The sequence below is a fragment of the Moschus berezovskii genome, chromosome 18, assembly GCF_049115385.1.
Source record: "Moschus berezovskii isolate FMDL1 chromosome 18, NW_MosBer_1.0, whole genome shotgun sequence".
NCBI lineage: Eukaryota > Metazoa > Chordata > Mammalia > Artiodactyla > Moschidae > Moschus > Moschus berezovskii.
In genome coordinates, this window is record NC_142477.1 from 20,666,593 (window position 1) to 20,680,846 (window position 14,254).

General features: G+C 49.0%; 1 protein-coding gene across 1 annotated transcript in view; it reads right to left on the minus strand.

The window, feature by feature from the left end:
- Positions 1 to 3,261: 3,261 nt before the first annotated feature.
- The window catches only part of MYO10 (myosin X), a 256,624-nt gene continuing 245,631 nt past the window's right edge, over positions 3,262 to 14,254 (minus strand). Inside the window, exons 34-41 of the mRNA XM_055422243.2 lie at positions 14,062 to 14,185; positions 13,067 to 13,364; positions 11,984 to 12,191; positions 10,750 to 10,886; positions 9,456 to 9,576; positions 8,406 to 8,858; positions 6,218 to 6,409; positions 3,262 to 4,740 (exon numbers count right to left, since the gene is read on the minus strand). Of these exons, the coding sequence (XP_055278218.2) occupies positions 4,639 to 4,740; positions 6,218 to 6,409; positions 8,406 to 8,858; positions 9,456 to 9,576; positions 10,750 to 10,886; positions 11,984 to 12,191; positions 13,067 to 13,364; positions 14,062 to 14,185 (1,635 nt within the window). The 3' untranslated portion in view covers positions 3,262 to 4,638. The remainder of the gene's footprint in view (positions 4,741 to 6,217; positions 6,410 to 8,405; positions 8,859 to 9,455; positions 9,577 to 10,749; positions 10,887 to 11,983; positions 12,192 to 13,066; positions 13,365 to 14,061; positions 14,186 to 14,254) is intronic.

Sequence of the window (14,254 nt, forward strand, 5' to 3'; positions counted from 1 at the left end):
ACTTAGCAGCAGCAGGAGAGTTTTTCGTGCAAGGGTATACTGGGCTTCCCTGGTGGCACTCTGCCAATGCAGACCTAGGAGACTCAGATTTGATCCCTGGGTTTGGAAGATCCCCAGGAGGAGGGCAACCCAGTATTCTTGCCTGGAGAACCCCATGGATAGAGGAGCCTGGACCCTACGGTCCATAGGGTCACCGGACACAACTGAAGTGACTGAGTATGCATGCATATTTGGATTTATGTTTGATAGAGACATTCTGGGCATCTTGTCTGTGGAGAATAGCATTTGGGGTTGGGGTGAAGGGTGCCAAGATGGAAGTATGGAGACCAAGAAAGATGCCATCTGGGGCTGGGGGGCTAGGAATTGGCTTCTGACCTTCGTCCTGACACCTGCTCCATGCCTGCAGCTCTGTGCTCAGGCTCCTTGAGGGGCCCTCCCCCCAGGAATTCCTCCCCTCTGTCACAGGGCAAGACCCACTCAAGGTGCCCCACTCTTGAGGCTCCCCCTCGAGGGCGCTCCCCCACCCCCACCCCCAGTCACACGGACCTACGTGCTTTGGGCACCTGCACCAGTACTCCCTGGATTTCCTGGAACTCACCCGACCACTGCTGTGTCACCTTGTGTGGTCACATAGCATCTTCACCTGCATTTGTCTGATCTCTACAACTCCTTGAGTTGGGGCTGGGACTTGATCACTGTCTGGCTAAACTCAGCTTCTGGGGCATTCCCGGAGGGCACCGTGCTGGATTTCTTGGGCACGTGGACAGAAAACATTTTCTGTCCTGAAGAAGCTCTCATCAAAATCTAGGGGCTGATTAGGTAGAAACCAGATCTGTGCTGATGAGAAATGCAAGGAAGGCCGATCAGGAAGGTCATTCAATATGGTGGACAAGACAAAGCAACAGATCCAAAACCAGGGACTCTATTCCACGTCTGACATGTGGAATCAAAATCCCAACTAGAGCCAACAGTTGGTCATAAAGGAAATGGTATACTTCTGTAAGTACTTAAAACAGGGGTCCACAAACTCCTCCCACAAAGGACCAGACTGTAAATACTTGGGCTTTTCAAGAGCTCCTGTCACAACTCATCAACTCTGCTGTTGAATGGTAATCACACTTCTAGATACCACACAAATCGGCAGGTAGAGCTGTGCTCCAATAACTGTTTAGAAAGCAGCTGGTCTCTGGGCTGTAGTTTCCTGACCTAGAAGATCAAAATTAGACTTGAAAATGGTAATGCCACACTTAGAATCCAGATCCAACGCTTTCCCAAATACCATGATGCTTCTCTGGTCAGTTGTACAGAATAGGCATAAGGTGCTGGTTAAATTTGGGTGAGTGAGTGAAAGTCACTCAGTCATGTCCAACCCTGTATGACTCCATGGACTGTAGCCCGCCAGGCTCCTCTGTCCATAGGATTCTCCAGGCAAGAACACTGGAGTGGGTTGCCATTCCCTTCTCCAGGGAATCTTCCTTACCCAGGGATCAAACCCAGGTCTTCAGTTTGGTATATTATTTTGTTCACTATTATTAATAGATAATGTTTAGTGGATGAGAATTATGTTCTTTAAAGCACGTATTTGTATACCCAGAAGACACATGTATTTCTAGAATATATCAAAGATCCCAATGGATGAGATAGATTAAATACAGAATTTTACTGTAAGCGTGTATGTGACCCAACTTAAGGTGCTTAGTAAAAAGTCTCATAAATGTTTGCTTTCTTACATTTCTGAACTATTTTTAGAGAGAAATCAAATGGGTTTTTTTCCCCCTCTCCAAAGCTGTCTAGGACACGAAAAAAAGACTAGGCACTTCTAGAGATACCATGTACAATCATATCTAAAATATCCTGGGAGAAAAGGAAGGTGCAAGAGAGTTTTATGCTTTTGTGTATTTCTTAAAATGTAAGGGGTTGGGAATATTTATGTGAGTATATGCTTGGAATATTTCTGGAAGAATATTCTAGAAAATGGTAAAAATAACTGTTTCTGGGGAAGTAAATTAGGTAAACCTGGGGATCACAGATGGGTGGAAAAGTCATTCTACTCTCACTGTTTGAATAAGAAAACCCCCAATCTATGTGTATTCTCTTCTAAAAGAATTAAAAATTAGAATGAATGAAAAAACTAGGTTGTCCAACTAGTTGTCCATGTTGATGCCTTTGTCTGTAATAAGCAGAGACTCAACACTACTCCACTGGCCATATGCACAAACCTGTTAGTCTCACACACAATGGGTGCGAGTCAATCTGGTGACATCAGAATAAACTGCAGATGGAGGAAACTCAGTTTCTGAGCTGTGATCTTTTCTGCGGTTTTGTGAGATGTTACCCCTGGGGACACCCAGGTGAAGGGTGTAGAGGCCTTTCTGTACGTTCTATTCCAACTTCCCCTGAATGTGTAATTACTTCTAAATAAAATGTTAAGTTGAAGCTATTGATGCGTAAAAGCTTTTGGGTAGAGAGACCTGGGTCCAAGTCTGGTGCTGCTGCAATGCCTCAGCCAAGTTACTTTGCCTGTCTCTGCCCACATCCTCATGTGTGACCGGGGGCGTGGGGCACCCTTCTGGGGTATGAGAAGTTATAGAGGAAGTCCTGAGTGGTCAGCAGGGGAAAAGGCACTTCTGCTGGCTGCTCTCGGGGCCTGAAATGAAAACGATGACAACAAAATACCGGAGTCTTAGCTCACCTTTGTTTGGTCACCTCCAAGCCAAGTGCTAGAGTGGCACTTGGCTTCGGATCACCTCCTGATTGCTCCTGGGAGGAGGCGGCTCTGGGACACAAGGACACACAGGTGATGAGAAGGACATTGGGGGGACCAGTGATGTCACGTGCCGTGTCTGATTGAGAAGCCTGTGTTCTTTGGGGGAAATCGGTCACTAAACAAGTTCCCTGTGTATTCTGCTCGCAAGCAGGTGAGCAGGGCTGCGAGCAGGTGGCGGGACAGAGGCTCCACCATCAGGCGTCTTGGGGCTCGGCTACAGGAGACAGTCCAACATCCATGATTCACGTCCTCAGATTCCTGTGATTTCAGTGAACCTGGTGTTTTACCTTCTCTGCTTTCTCGGGGTCATGCTGTGTGTCTAAAAAAGCTGCTGACATGACTACGTGGTTGCCACATAGTCCTGATGATCAAGTGCATGAAACACACAGCTTTGACCCTTTGAAGCCTTGAGCATTAAAACGAAAACCCAACAGAAACACATACAAAGCCCATGTGGTATCGAGAGCCACCCCATAAAGAAAAGACACTGCACGTTAGCTAGTATCTTTTATTGTCAGACTTTCTTGAGCCAAGAAACAATGATTCTGCATGGCTATCCATAGGGATAAGGCAAGTTTCTTCTCTTGGTGGGTAGACTTAGTTGGCCTAAGTCTTTACAAGTTTTCTGTATAAAAATAGAAGTCCAAGACCAGATTATCTTTTGCCTGGTTGTAAATGCTGATTTATTTACAGGGGCCTTGTTCAGGCCATCATTATAAACTTGGGATAAAATAGGTGTGTATTTTATTAAAGCCTCAGCATTGAATGTCAGGGTCCTTTAAAGATTTGCTCAAGTTGCTTTCAAGGAAGGTGACAGCTTTCCCTCATATTCAAACAGGGTTAAGTCACGATCTACCCACAGAGTGATTCAAGCTAACCTTCCAGGAAACATTTTTTAACTTAAATCTCTTAGAAACTGAAGACTCCAAAGTGACTTCATACAGTTCTAAAAACTGCCTTGGAGCCAGCTGTTTAAGAGTGGTTTATAAATACAGTTATTTGCGGGCTGCAGATCTGTTTATAATACAGCAGACACAGACTGCAGACTTTGCTACACGTAAAACAAAACTGGAGTCAAAAATGTGGCTTTTGAAATACAGCAAAGACAGGAAAAATCCAGGATTCCGGGTTGTTAATAAAAACCACCTTGCAAAGTAACAGTTGAGGACTCTCGACTCTGAACGATTAAAATCTACAGATGCGACACCATTCATTGCACATCCTCTTTCCCTTTGCTTTCAAGGCTCGCGGGACAATGATGAAAGTGATGTGTTTATGAACACATGCTTGCACAGGCAAGCGCATGCACGTTAAAGATGAAACAAAGAGAAAAAGTTAATAGGCGTCTGTGAGGAAGGCTGCCAGCAGCTCTCCACCTAAAACAGACCATCCCCTCTCGCTCTCTCTCTGTCCCCCTCCCCACTCCCTCACCTTCCCTCCCAGGGGAAATCAGGCCAGGAGGTTAGTGCAGAATTGATGGATCGACGCCCCTCCCCCACCTCAAGCTCAGCAAGCCTTCCTGAAAAGCAGGGGCGAGCATCTATCACCCTTCAGTAGCACAGTCACAGGGGGTTCGTGTTAAGGCACTTCCGGCTGCTTTGGTGGCAGCGTGGGTTTCATTTCCTCTCTTTTTAAGGCATGTGTCATCTAAGAGAAGTAAAACTTTGGAAACTGGGTTAAGGTGGTACAGCTGAATACACCGATCGCTGGAATGGACAGGGCGAAAGGTCCCCCGAGACACCTCCCTCCGACGAGGGTCTTCTGGAAAGTCCGGGGTGGCTGCAATTCGGACTGCAGATGCAGGAGCTGGCGGAGGCCGAGGAGCAGGGTGGCGCGTGCAGGTGCTGAGTTCGCGAGGACTCAGGCCGCCTTCACCTGGAGCTGCCCTGGCTGCTCACGGAGCGCGAGGTGCTGTAGCGCTTCTTCACGATCATGCTGATATAGGCTTTCATGAGCTTGGCCACGTCCACCACCTGCCGGGGGAGCAGAGTCAGGCCACGGTCACCAAGTGTCCGCAAGGCCAGGGGGCCCAGGCTAACAATCAGACATCCTCCGCCCAGCGTGGGCAAGCAGGGGTCCGTCCTGCCTGCAAAAGTCAGCAGCCTGCCCATGTGAATCCATGGTGCAGGCCGTGGATTTGGCCAAAAGTTCAACAACTTTTGCCCTTTTGCTCCTGGAGGGGAGAAGGGACTCATGGCCTTCCCTCCCTGTGCCACCTGGTGGTTGCCTGATGTAAAACTGTCGCATTTTGCAGGTAAAATAAAGCCCCCACCTAATCACATTAAGGGTCTTGGTATGATCAGGGCTGGGATGACTGTCCCCATTGAAAATAAGGGCAACACAAGAGGCCACAATCACAGCTTTTAAAGACTGGATCCCATCCTGCCAGTCAGCACCTTGTGATACAGCTGGAGAAACAGAACTGAGGGCCGGGGCAGTGGAGGGGGAACCACCACCTCCCACCCCCACCCCACCAAGAGCCACCCATGCACGTTCTGCCCCCTGCCAACTCTGCACGCGCAGTAGCTCTTTCATGGCGTGTCCACTGCTGCCCCTTTCCGGCCCGTTCCTCCTGACGGCTGGCCTGAGTCCCTGCGAAGACATCCTAATTGGCTTCCATCTCCCTGGTCTCTCTCCCTTCTAATCCCACCGGACATCCCTGTGAAAGCACTGTCCTGATACCACGCACAAAGATCTCACAGCGGTTCTCTGCCCTCTACTGGAGTTGACCAAACCCAGCAGCCGGGCACCAGGGACCCTCCCATAAAAGCCCCCACCTCCTTCCATCCCACTGCATGCCTCCTGCACCACATCCGTGGTCCAGTCATCACCTCCCAGCACCTCGCCCTCTCTTTATACCAGTTGACAAATGGGAGGCATGGGATTCACGCCCATTTCTCACCTTTGCTTGTTAGCAGCTCCCTGTGTGGAGCCCTTAACAGGCTTCCTGCATTCTCATCATGATTGCTACTATATTTTATGCTTTGGAGTGGGATGGCATATATACAGAGGTGTTTTTGTGATTTTTTTGTGTGTGTTGTGAGAATTAGCTCTTCCCAGGACGGTCTGCCATTCACTCCCCTCCTGCTCCTTGGACACTGCCTGGCCCCAGTCTCACAGCTGTGATCCACTGCCACCTTGTCCAGTAATTTTCGCAAGGCTTTATTGCCAAATTATATATAATTTTTTGGACCTCTATGTCACTTCCCTTTCTCTTCCTGCAAGGGTAAGACCCCCCTGACAGCTGGAAACCAAATTTCTCCATTGCAAAGGTATACAGGAGAAACGTGGGACTATGAGAAACCTGCAGCAGGGGAGGGACCACCATACTGTATTATCCTATTTCTTAGAGCAAAATATTCAAATAAAACTATTTGGCCAAAGGCATCAGGAAATGGGATGTTGTCTTACTAGTTCATCAAGGCCACGGACAAAAGATTTGCCTCCTACCTCACTGGTTTCAAAGAGCAGCTCCCTTTCATCGACGACGATCTTGTAGGTGTTGGCCAGGGGGGCACCGAAGGAGAGGATGTGTTCGTACTGGAAGACTTCCAACGGCCTCCCCTCCCCGCGCTTGTAGACAGAGACTGCATCGGCGCTGACACCCAGCCAGAGGTCCTGGGGAAAGCCACCTTCCTTGCACTAGGGGATGGGCAAGAGTGGGGGCAAGATCAGATCAGCAAAGTCAGAAACAGGACACAGAAACCATCAGATGGGCTTTGAGCCCAGCCCCCTGCACAGAGTACTGAATACATTCAATGTGTCTTTATGCAGAGGGCAACCGAAATACAGATATGAGAAATGGCAGCTCTCTGGCTGTCTTGATTGATTTCTGACCAACTCATCAACCCCACGCATTTGGAGAACACCAACTTTTGAATTCACCTCTCAACATCACCACTGTCTCGGCCATGTGAATTAGCGAGGAACTTGACAGTAATTCCCCATCAAATCAAGCAGCCTGTCACTGGACGCTAAGGGACTTCAGCTGTATCTGACGCTTTGCGCCCTACAGACTGTAGCCCACCAGGTTCCTCTGTCCATGAGATCGACCAGGCAAGAATACTAGAGTGGGTTGCCATGCCCTCCTCCAGGGGATCTTCCCGACCCAGGGATGGAACTGGCATCTCTTACATCTCCTGCACTGGCAGGCAGGTTCTTTACCACTAATGCCACCTGGGCATCCCTGTCTATCTCTAGTTCTGCCTCAATCCTGTTTTGGATGGCTGTTCTTCAAATACAAAATCTAGGATCATAGAGGGAAATTCTCCAATATGTGCTGGACAGTTTCAGCTCCTCCTGAAAAACAAATCTTGTGACAGGAGCAGCAATGACCTTTTTGTGTGTATGGTGGTTGATCTCATTGGTTTACCAACAGACTTTTCTGCACACATAAGTGGAGAGATACAGGAGCTGGGATACAGGGATGACAACACCAGGCAATTGGACTCAGGAGGGATAAACGTCGGTGACACAGGAGACGAGGTACTTGTACAAAGCACCTGACTTAAAAACAAATGTAACTGACTTAACCAATCAACCCACCCACCCAAAGATCGCATCCAGTGAAAACTCATGGAATAGACATCAATATTTAGGGTTTTATAAAGCCCTCTTTAAAAGTCAGCAAGTAACATGCTGAATGGCTCTGATCATAAGAAAAATAGATACTCATCTAGACCAAGAGTTGGCAAACTTATCTGTTAAGGAACAGACAGCAAATATTTTAGGTTTTGTGGTATCAGTCACAGCTACTCAACTCTGCCATTTCAGCCTAAAAGCAGCCAGAGAAAAATACATAAAAGAATGAGCACTGCTGTATTCGAATAAAACTTTATTTACAAAAAAAAGAGAAGGCAGGCAGCATTTGGCCCTCAGGCTGCAGTTTGTCAAGGCTTGATCATTAATAAAATTTTCTTTCAATAAATGGCCTACTTAAAAAAAGAAAAAGGATATGAATCAGTACTGGGTTGATGCAAACTTAGCCAAATTCCAATTGTGTAAAAGAAATTCTTCCCTACAAATAGTCATGGGAAAAAAAATTAAAATCCAAGTATATCCAATTTTTCTAATTTTATGGACATACTGCTAAGATTTTTTTAAAAAACTTTAATGCAGATTTTTACCAGCACTTTTTCATTGGGTCTACAGCTTGAATAAGAAAGAGTCAGTTATTTAAGAATAGGTAATATCTTTTCACTTGCTTCTAACATTACAAAAGCATTTACTGAAAAAGAGGAAGAATACTATGGGTGGGTCTGGGAGGGTGTGAAGAGTAAAATTAGGGAGCTCTAACCTACAAGGGCAGGGCTTCCCAGGTGACACTAGTGGTAAAGAACCCACCGGCCAAAGCAGGAGATATAAGAGACACGGGTTTGACTCTTGGGTGGGTAAGATGGCCTGGAGGAGGGCATGGCAACCCATTCCAGTATTCATACCTGGAGAATCCCCATGGACAGAGGAGCCCGGTGGGCTATAGTCCACAGGGCAGAAGGAGTCTGATATGACCGAGCGACTTAGTACGCACGCAACCTCAGAAGGTAAGAGTCCCACCTGGTCCTCCCACCCCATGACCTTGACCGAGGTCACACTGACTCGGGTGTGCAACCTGGTCCGGGAAGCAGCAGCCTGCTCTCACCTCCACATCGAAGAGCGTCGACCCGTACCCAGGCCACTCCTTGATCAAGGCCATGTACTTGGCCATGGCCTGTTCCTGGCTCATGCCCTGGAATTTCCTCCACTTGTCTAGGATGCTGGCCCGCGCGGAGCACACCTCCTCCCTGACCCACATGTCCACCATCTGCTCCTCCTCCGCCTTCTGCCGTGTCACCGAGCCTGTCCGGAAGCTCCGCCGCAGGGTCCCCTCCAGGAAGCTCGTGCGCCTCTTCTCCAGCCGCTCCCCCGGCGTGAAGCTCCTGGTGGACTGGCTGATGCGGGCCTTGAGCCTCTGCAGCGAGTAGACTTCCTCGAGGGGCGGCACCGGGGCGTGCGGCGTGTGATCCCCCTGCAGGTACTGGAGCCGCAGGGCAGCCAGCACCTGCAGGCTCTCCTCGGGGGCCGGGTAGTGGCCGTGGATGACGGCTTCGTGGGCCTGCGAAGAGGCGGTCGATGGCTTTACAGGGTCAGACACTGCCGTGTGAAACGACCCGCCTGGAATGCCATCTTCCATAAAATGGTACCCTAACGCCCCTTTGCATCTTTAAATTTCTCCTGACTCACTGGAAAAGACTCTGATGCTGGGAGGGATTGTGGGTGGGAGGAGACGGGGACGACAGAGAATGAGATGGCTGGATGGCATCACCGACTTGATGGACATGAGTTTGAGTGAACTTTGGGAGTTGGTGATGGACAGGGAGGCCTGGCATGCTGTGATTCATGGGGTCGCAAAGAGTCAGACATGACTGAGCGACTGAACTGACTGACTGCCAATGGGTACCACTGAAAACGTGTATTTATTATTTCCTCTCCCTCTCCCTCCTCCCTATCCCCAACTAGGACAGCTCCTGGTACAGGAATTCTCATAATACGTACGTAAGCTTCCTCCTACCAGTGAATAAAAGAGCATCCCACACTGGTTATGCTGAGAATTCTACGGCCATGCCTGGTCTCTAAGGACTAGCAGTTAACTTGGGAAGGGCATGAATGGGTTCACCCCTCCTCTGCAAAGGAGCCCGAGAACTCCATTCACCTGTTCAAACATAAAGGCGAATTCCACGCTGTCTTTGGGCACGTTGTCCGTGTCCAGGAAGCAGTAAAGTTTGAAGTAGAATTTCCAGGGCTGCTCGCCTGCCTCTGAAGTGGCGGCCAGCCTGCAGACAGAAGCGGAGAGAGACGCGGAAAGTAAAACCGGATACGGGCCAAGGGTGACCCACAGGGCCATCGGCGCATGGGATGTATTCTACGTCAGGATTCAGATACCCTGACTGAAGCTTCTCAGAGTTCCCTGCTAACTCATCCGGAGGAGAAAAGCACGCTTTCATCCTAGTTTTAAAGACAACAAACAGGCAGCCTTCAGGTAAACTGAGCTAACAAGTATTTTCTGAGTGCCCATTCTGGTTAGCTCCAGCTAAGCATTCTGCTGCATTCACAGGGAGAAAAGAAACAAACCCCATTCCTTCATTCCCTTTGCCAATTCTCAGCTATTTACAACAATTAACCTGAGGAATTCCCTGACAGTCTAGTGATTGGGACTCTGCCCTTCCACTGCCCAGGTTTGATCCCTGGTCTACTAAGATCCTGCAAGTGCACAGCCCAGCAAAAACAACAACAACAAAAAAAAAACCCAACCTGAACAAAAACTGACATGAATATTAGGGAAGCTGTGTTTACATAAAGTAGAAATATCTTTTTTTTCTTTCCATTTTGGCTTATTTCCACCAAAGCACTTAGATCAGGCCCACCCAGCAGAGAGGATGTCACTTCTCAGAGACTTGAAGCTTGGGGCTGCTCTAAACCTCGTGGTCGCCTGCCACATTTCTAAGTTAAAGCTGCTTCTGCATGTTATGCAGTCGGGGAGGGTGAGGGCCTAGCCTGGCTGGAGTCTTGTTATTGGCACTAGCATTTTTCTGAAGTAGGAATATCTTGTTACTTGGGGGCTGTGAATATTGTAGGTCCAAGAAATACTAAATGGGGTTTGAAGAGTTTATATGCTGGCTTCTGTCTACTCGCCCAGCTTCAAAGCTAATGACAAGTGAAGATCTGAGAAAATCAGAAAACTCTGAGATAATCGGAACAAAAGGGGACTTGAGAGAAAGAATGGGGCAGAGGAACAAGATGACTGAATCCTACTTGAGAGAGAGGCTCTATCCAGGGTCAAGGGAAACAGGCGGCAGAGAGAGATGAGAAATTAAATATGCTTCAACACAGGTAAAGTGAGGCGGATTCAAACATGCGCTGAAGCTGAAAATGGAACAGAAATTCAAACCCTCTTCTCTTAGCTTCGTTTCTCTAATCTGCAGGCACCTCAGGGAGAAGGAACTCACTTTTCAAACTTCGCCAGCACATCCGCTACAATGGTCCTGCTCTCGATGGCTTTATCGGCGTGCCCATTGTACTCAAAGAGCGCGAACATGTTTCTGCTGTCCTCCATGGCCAGGCCCCGGATCAGCTTCTCCACCACCTGGAACACACGGGGGCCTCAGCTGTGGTTCTAGAGCATACCTTTACCAGAAGCCAGAGGGCGCTGCCGGCACACGCGAGGGTCCAAGCAGCTTTCCGACACCGTCGTGTGTGGAATTTCAAAGGTGCTGCTCCCCCTGGCTCTCTTGAAATCAGTTCTGTGTCTTCCTCGCCAAAAAGAACACAGGCTATTCTGCCTCCTGGTAGGGGCAGATACTGGGCCAGTTTCTTGCAAACTAGCCAAGTATGCGTGAAACTAAAGTCCTTTGAGGGACTTCCCTGGTGGTCTAGTAGTTATGAATCCTCCTTCCAATGCAGGTGATGCGGGTTCGATCCCTGGTTGGGGAACTAAGATCCACATGCCACGGGGGAACTAAGCCTGTGTGCCAACACATGAGAAGCCCACACACTGCAACAAAGACCCAGCTCAGCCAAAATAGATAAATAAAATTGTAAAAAACAAAAATAAAGCCCCTTTGTCTAACAGTGATTTCCATTGATATTTCTGCTACACCAGCTTTCCTGGGTTTTACTGCACTATTCCTTTTAGCCCATGGGTTTTACAATATTAATACTAGGTTGACACTGAAAAAAGAAAGAAAAGAAACTGTGTTCCTTCTCCCAGTGTTCCAGATTGTTGGTGTTGTTTAGTCACTCAGTCATGTCTGACTCTTTGTGACCCCTTGGACTGTAACCTGTCAGGCTCCTCTGTCCATGGCATTCTCCAGGCAAGTATACTGAAGTGTTGCCTTGGTCTCCTCCAGGGGATCTTTCCGACCCAGGGATTAAACCCAGGTCTACTGCGGCCCCTGCATTAGCAGGTAGATTCTTTACCACTGAGCCACCTGGGAAGACCCCATGTTCCAGATTATTTGTGTGGCAAACAGAAATATTTCACTGGAGAAACGATCAGAGACACCCTTGTCATGGTGGGTATATCTGAGTCAGGTCCATAATCTCTACGAGACACTCCACTGCTTCTCAGATTAGTGGGATTACGGGCACTTCCTCGTTTACTGAGCAGCTGCAGTACGCCAGCTTAACTGTGCAGTTTTCCTGACCTGAGGAAGCGCGTGGGCACTTGGGCCTCCCGCTTACCTCCCCAGCCGTGGTGTGGGAGTTGATGGTGATCTTGCAGGAACCCCCACCATGGCAGTACACTGTAGACGTCATCTCTTGCCGATGGATCAGAGCTTCTATCTCATCTCGCGAAGGCACAAACTCTCTGCATTTGGTTTTCTTAAGAGATTCGTAAATGAAGAGGGCGTATTTTTCCATCTCAGTCCCTGGAAACTGTTCCCGTATCCTAGGAGACAAACACTGACTTTTAGTTGTCAGACCGAGAGTGGCTGGCTAGGGAGGGTTGGGCAGCTTCAAGGCGCCACAGACCAAGGTGGCCAGTGGGGTCTTGGTGGTGAGCAGAGCCAATGCCAGCCACTTCTGTAGCTCACCCTGTGCTGTTTAAAGACAAAAGCAGCAGAAAGGAAGGAAGGAAGATAGATAGAAAATCCAGAGACCAAAGAGCCCAAGTATGACTGGGAGCAACTTTTGCTACCAGATGACCTCTGCAGAGCTATTATATTTGAAAAAACCATGTGCCTCATACTGACTTGTGAAAATCTCTTTTTCACAGTTAATCTGCATCTGAATCAGACAGTTTCCACCTGCTTGATCTGAAACAAATATCTACGTTTTTTTTGTTTTTTTTCCTGTTTATATAGAGTTTGCATGTGCTAAGTTGCTTCAGTTGTGTCCAACTCTCTGCAACCCCATGGACTGTAGCCCATCAGGCTCCTCTGTCCATGGGGATTCTCCAGGCAAGAATACTGGATTGGGTGGCCAAGCCTTCCTCCAGGCGATCTTCCCAACCCAGGGATGGAACCCATCTCCTACGTTGCAGATGGATACTTTACTGATGAGCCACCAGGGAAGCCCTCATATAGAGTGGTGGCATTCAATTCATCCAACGTCCTACACATCAGGACACAATCCTCAAAGTGACCTGGTCCCTGGACCAGCCCCGTGTTGTTTAGAGACACAAAAGTCGTCTGCCCCTGCTAAGCTGCTCAGGTGACCTAGGAGGCTGACCCACACTAGATGTCTTCTATTCTAGGTCTGTTTTCGGAGCCATGGGCCACTGTACCCCCCAACGTGAGCAGAGCCGCGCAGGCCACCTCGTACCTTCTCAGGTGGAACTTGAGGTACTTGAGGATCCCGCGGCTGGGCAGGAAGGTGCAGCTCAGGCAGGTGAGGATCTGCCAGCTGCAGAGGTTGCCCACGCTGCCCGGGTGGGGCACCTTGTTGGTCTGCTTGATGAGCTGGCAGTACAGCTCATCTCGCAGAGGCCGGAGGTCGTGCCCCGTCTGAAGGATGCCCTGGATGATGGGAATAGGGTCGGACATGGACTCCAGCTGCTGGAGGGAGTTGAATATCTTGATGGCTTCGTCCTGAAGCGTCGTGTAGCCCTTGTCTTTGAGCACTAGAAGAAGCAAAACAAACACGAGTCACACGAGGGGGTTCAGAGACGGTACCCTCTGGGCAGTGCCCACCATGTGGGGCTCAGAGAAAGTACCCGCTGAGCGCAGACAAGAGGCAGGACTGGGGACTAGAGCTATTCCAGGATGCAGTGCCCACCACGTGCCCTGGACACTCCAACCAGCCAAACTGAGGCAGGCTAAATTATTTTTAGTTGTTTAAACTATTTAAACACATAACTGAACTATTTTACTGTGCAAAATGCTGAGAAGCTGGTCTATGCCAAGCAAGTTCCACATCTGACAGGTAAGACACCTGTTTAAGGTCTGCTTCTCACAGCGTTCCCCAATCGTTTTTGCACCAGAGACCGATTTTGTGGAGGACAACTTTTCCGTGGACCAGGTGAGGTGGGTGGGGATGGTTTGGGGATGATTGAAATGCATTGCATGTATTGTGTACTTTATTTCTATTATTATTACATCAGCCACCTCCGATCACCAGGCATTGGCTCCTGGCAGCTGGGAACCCCAGTTCTAGTATACGAAGGGTACCGTGAGTTCCTGGGGAGAACTGGCATGTTCTTTAATACGACAATGCTCATGCCACTATAACCAATCAACGCTTGGATGGAGCTCAAGAGTTCACAGGGAACCGCAGCACCGTGTCCCAGGTCCCGGGTCCGGGTGGCATCTGGGACTCACAGTTGAGGTTGATGTCTCCGTAGGGGAGGGGCAGCAGTGACGAGTGCAGCGGGTGGTGGGTGTGCCTCAGGATGGGGTTCCGCTTGTATATCTGCTCCACCACGTCCGCGTTCAGGCAGTTCTCCTTGAGAAGAACAGGGCCATGAGAGAACGCCCACGAGCTTATCGTAAGCAGCACATACATGAAAGGACA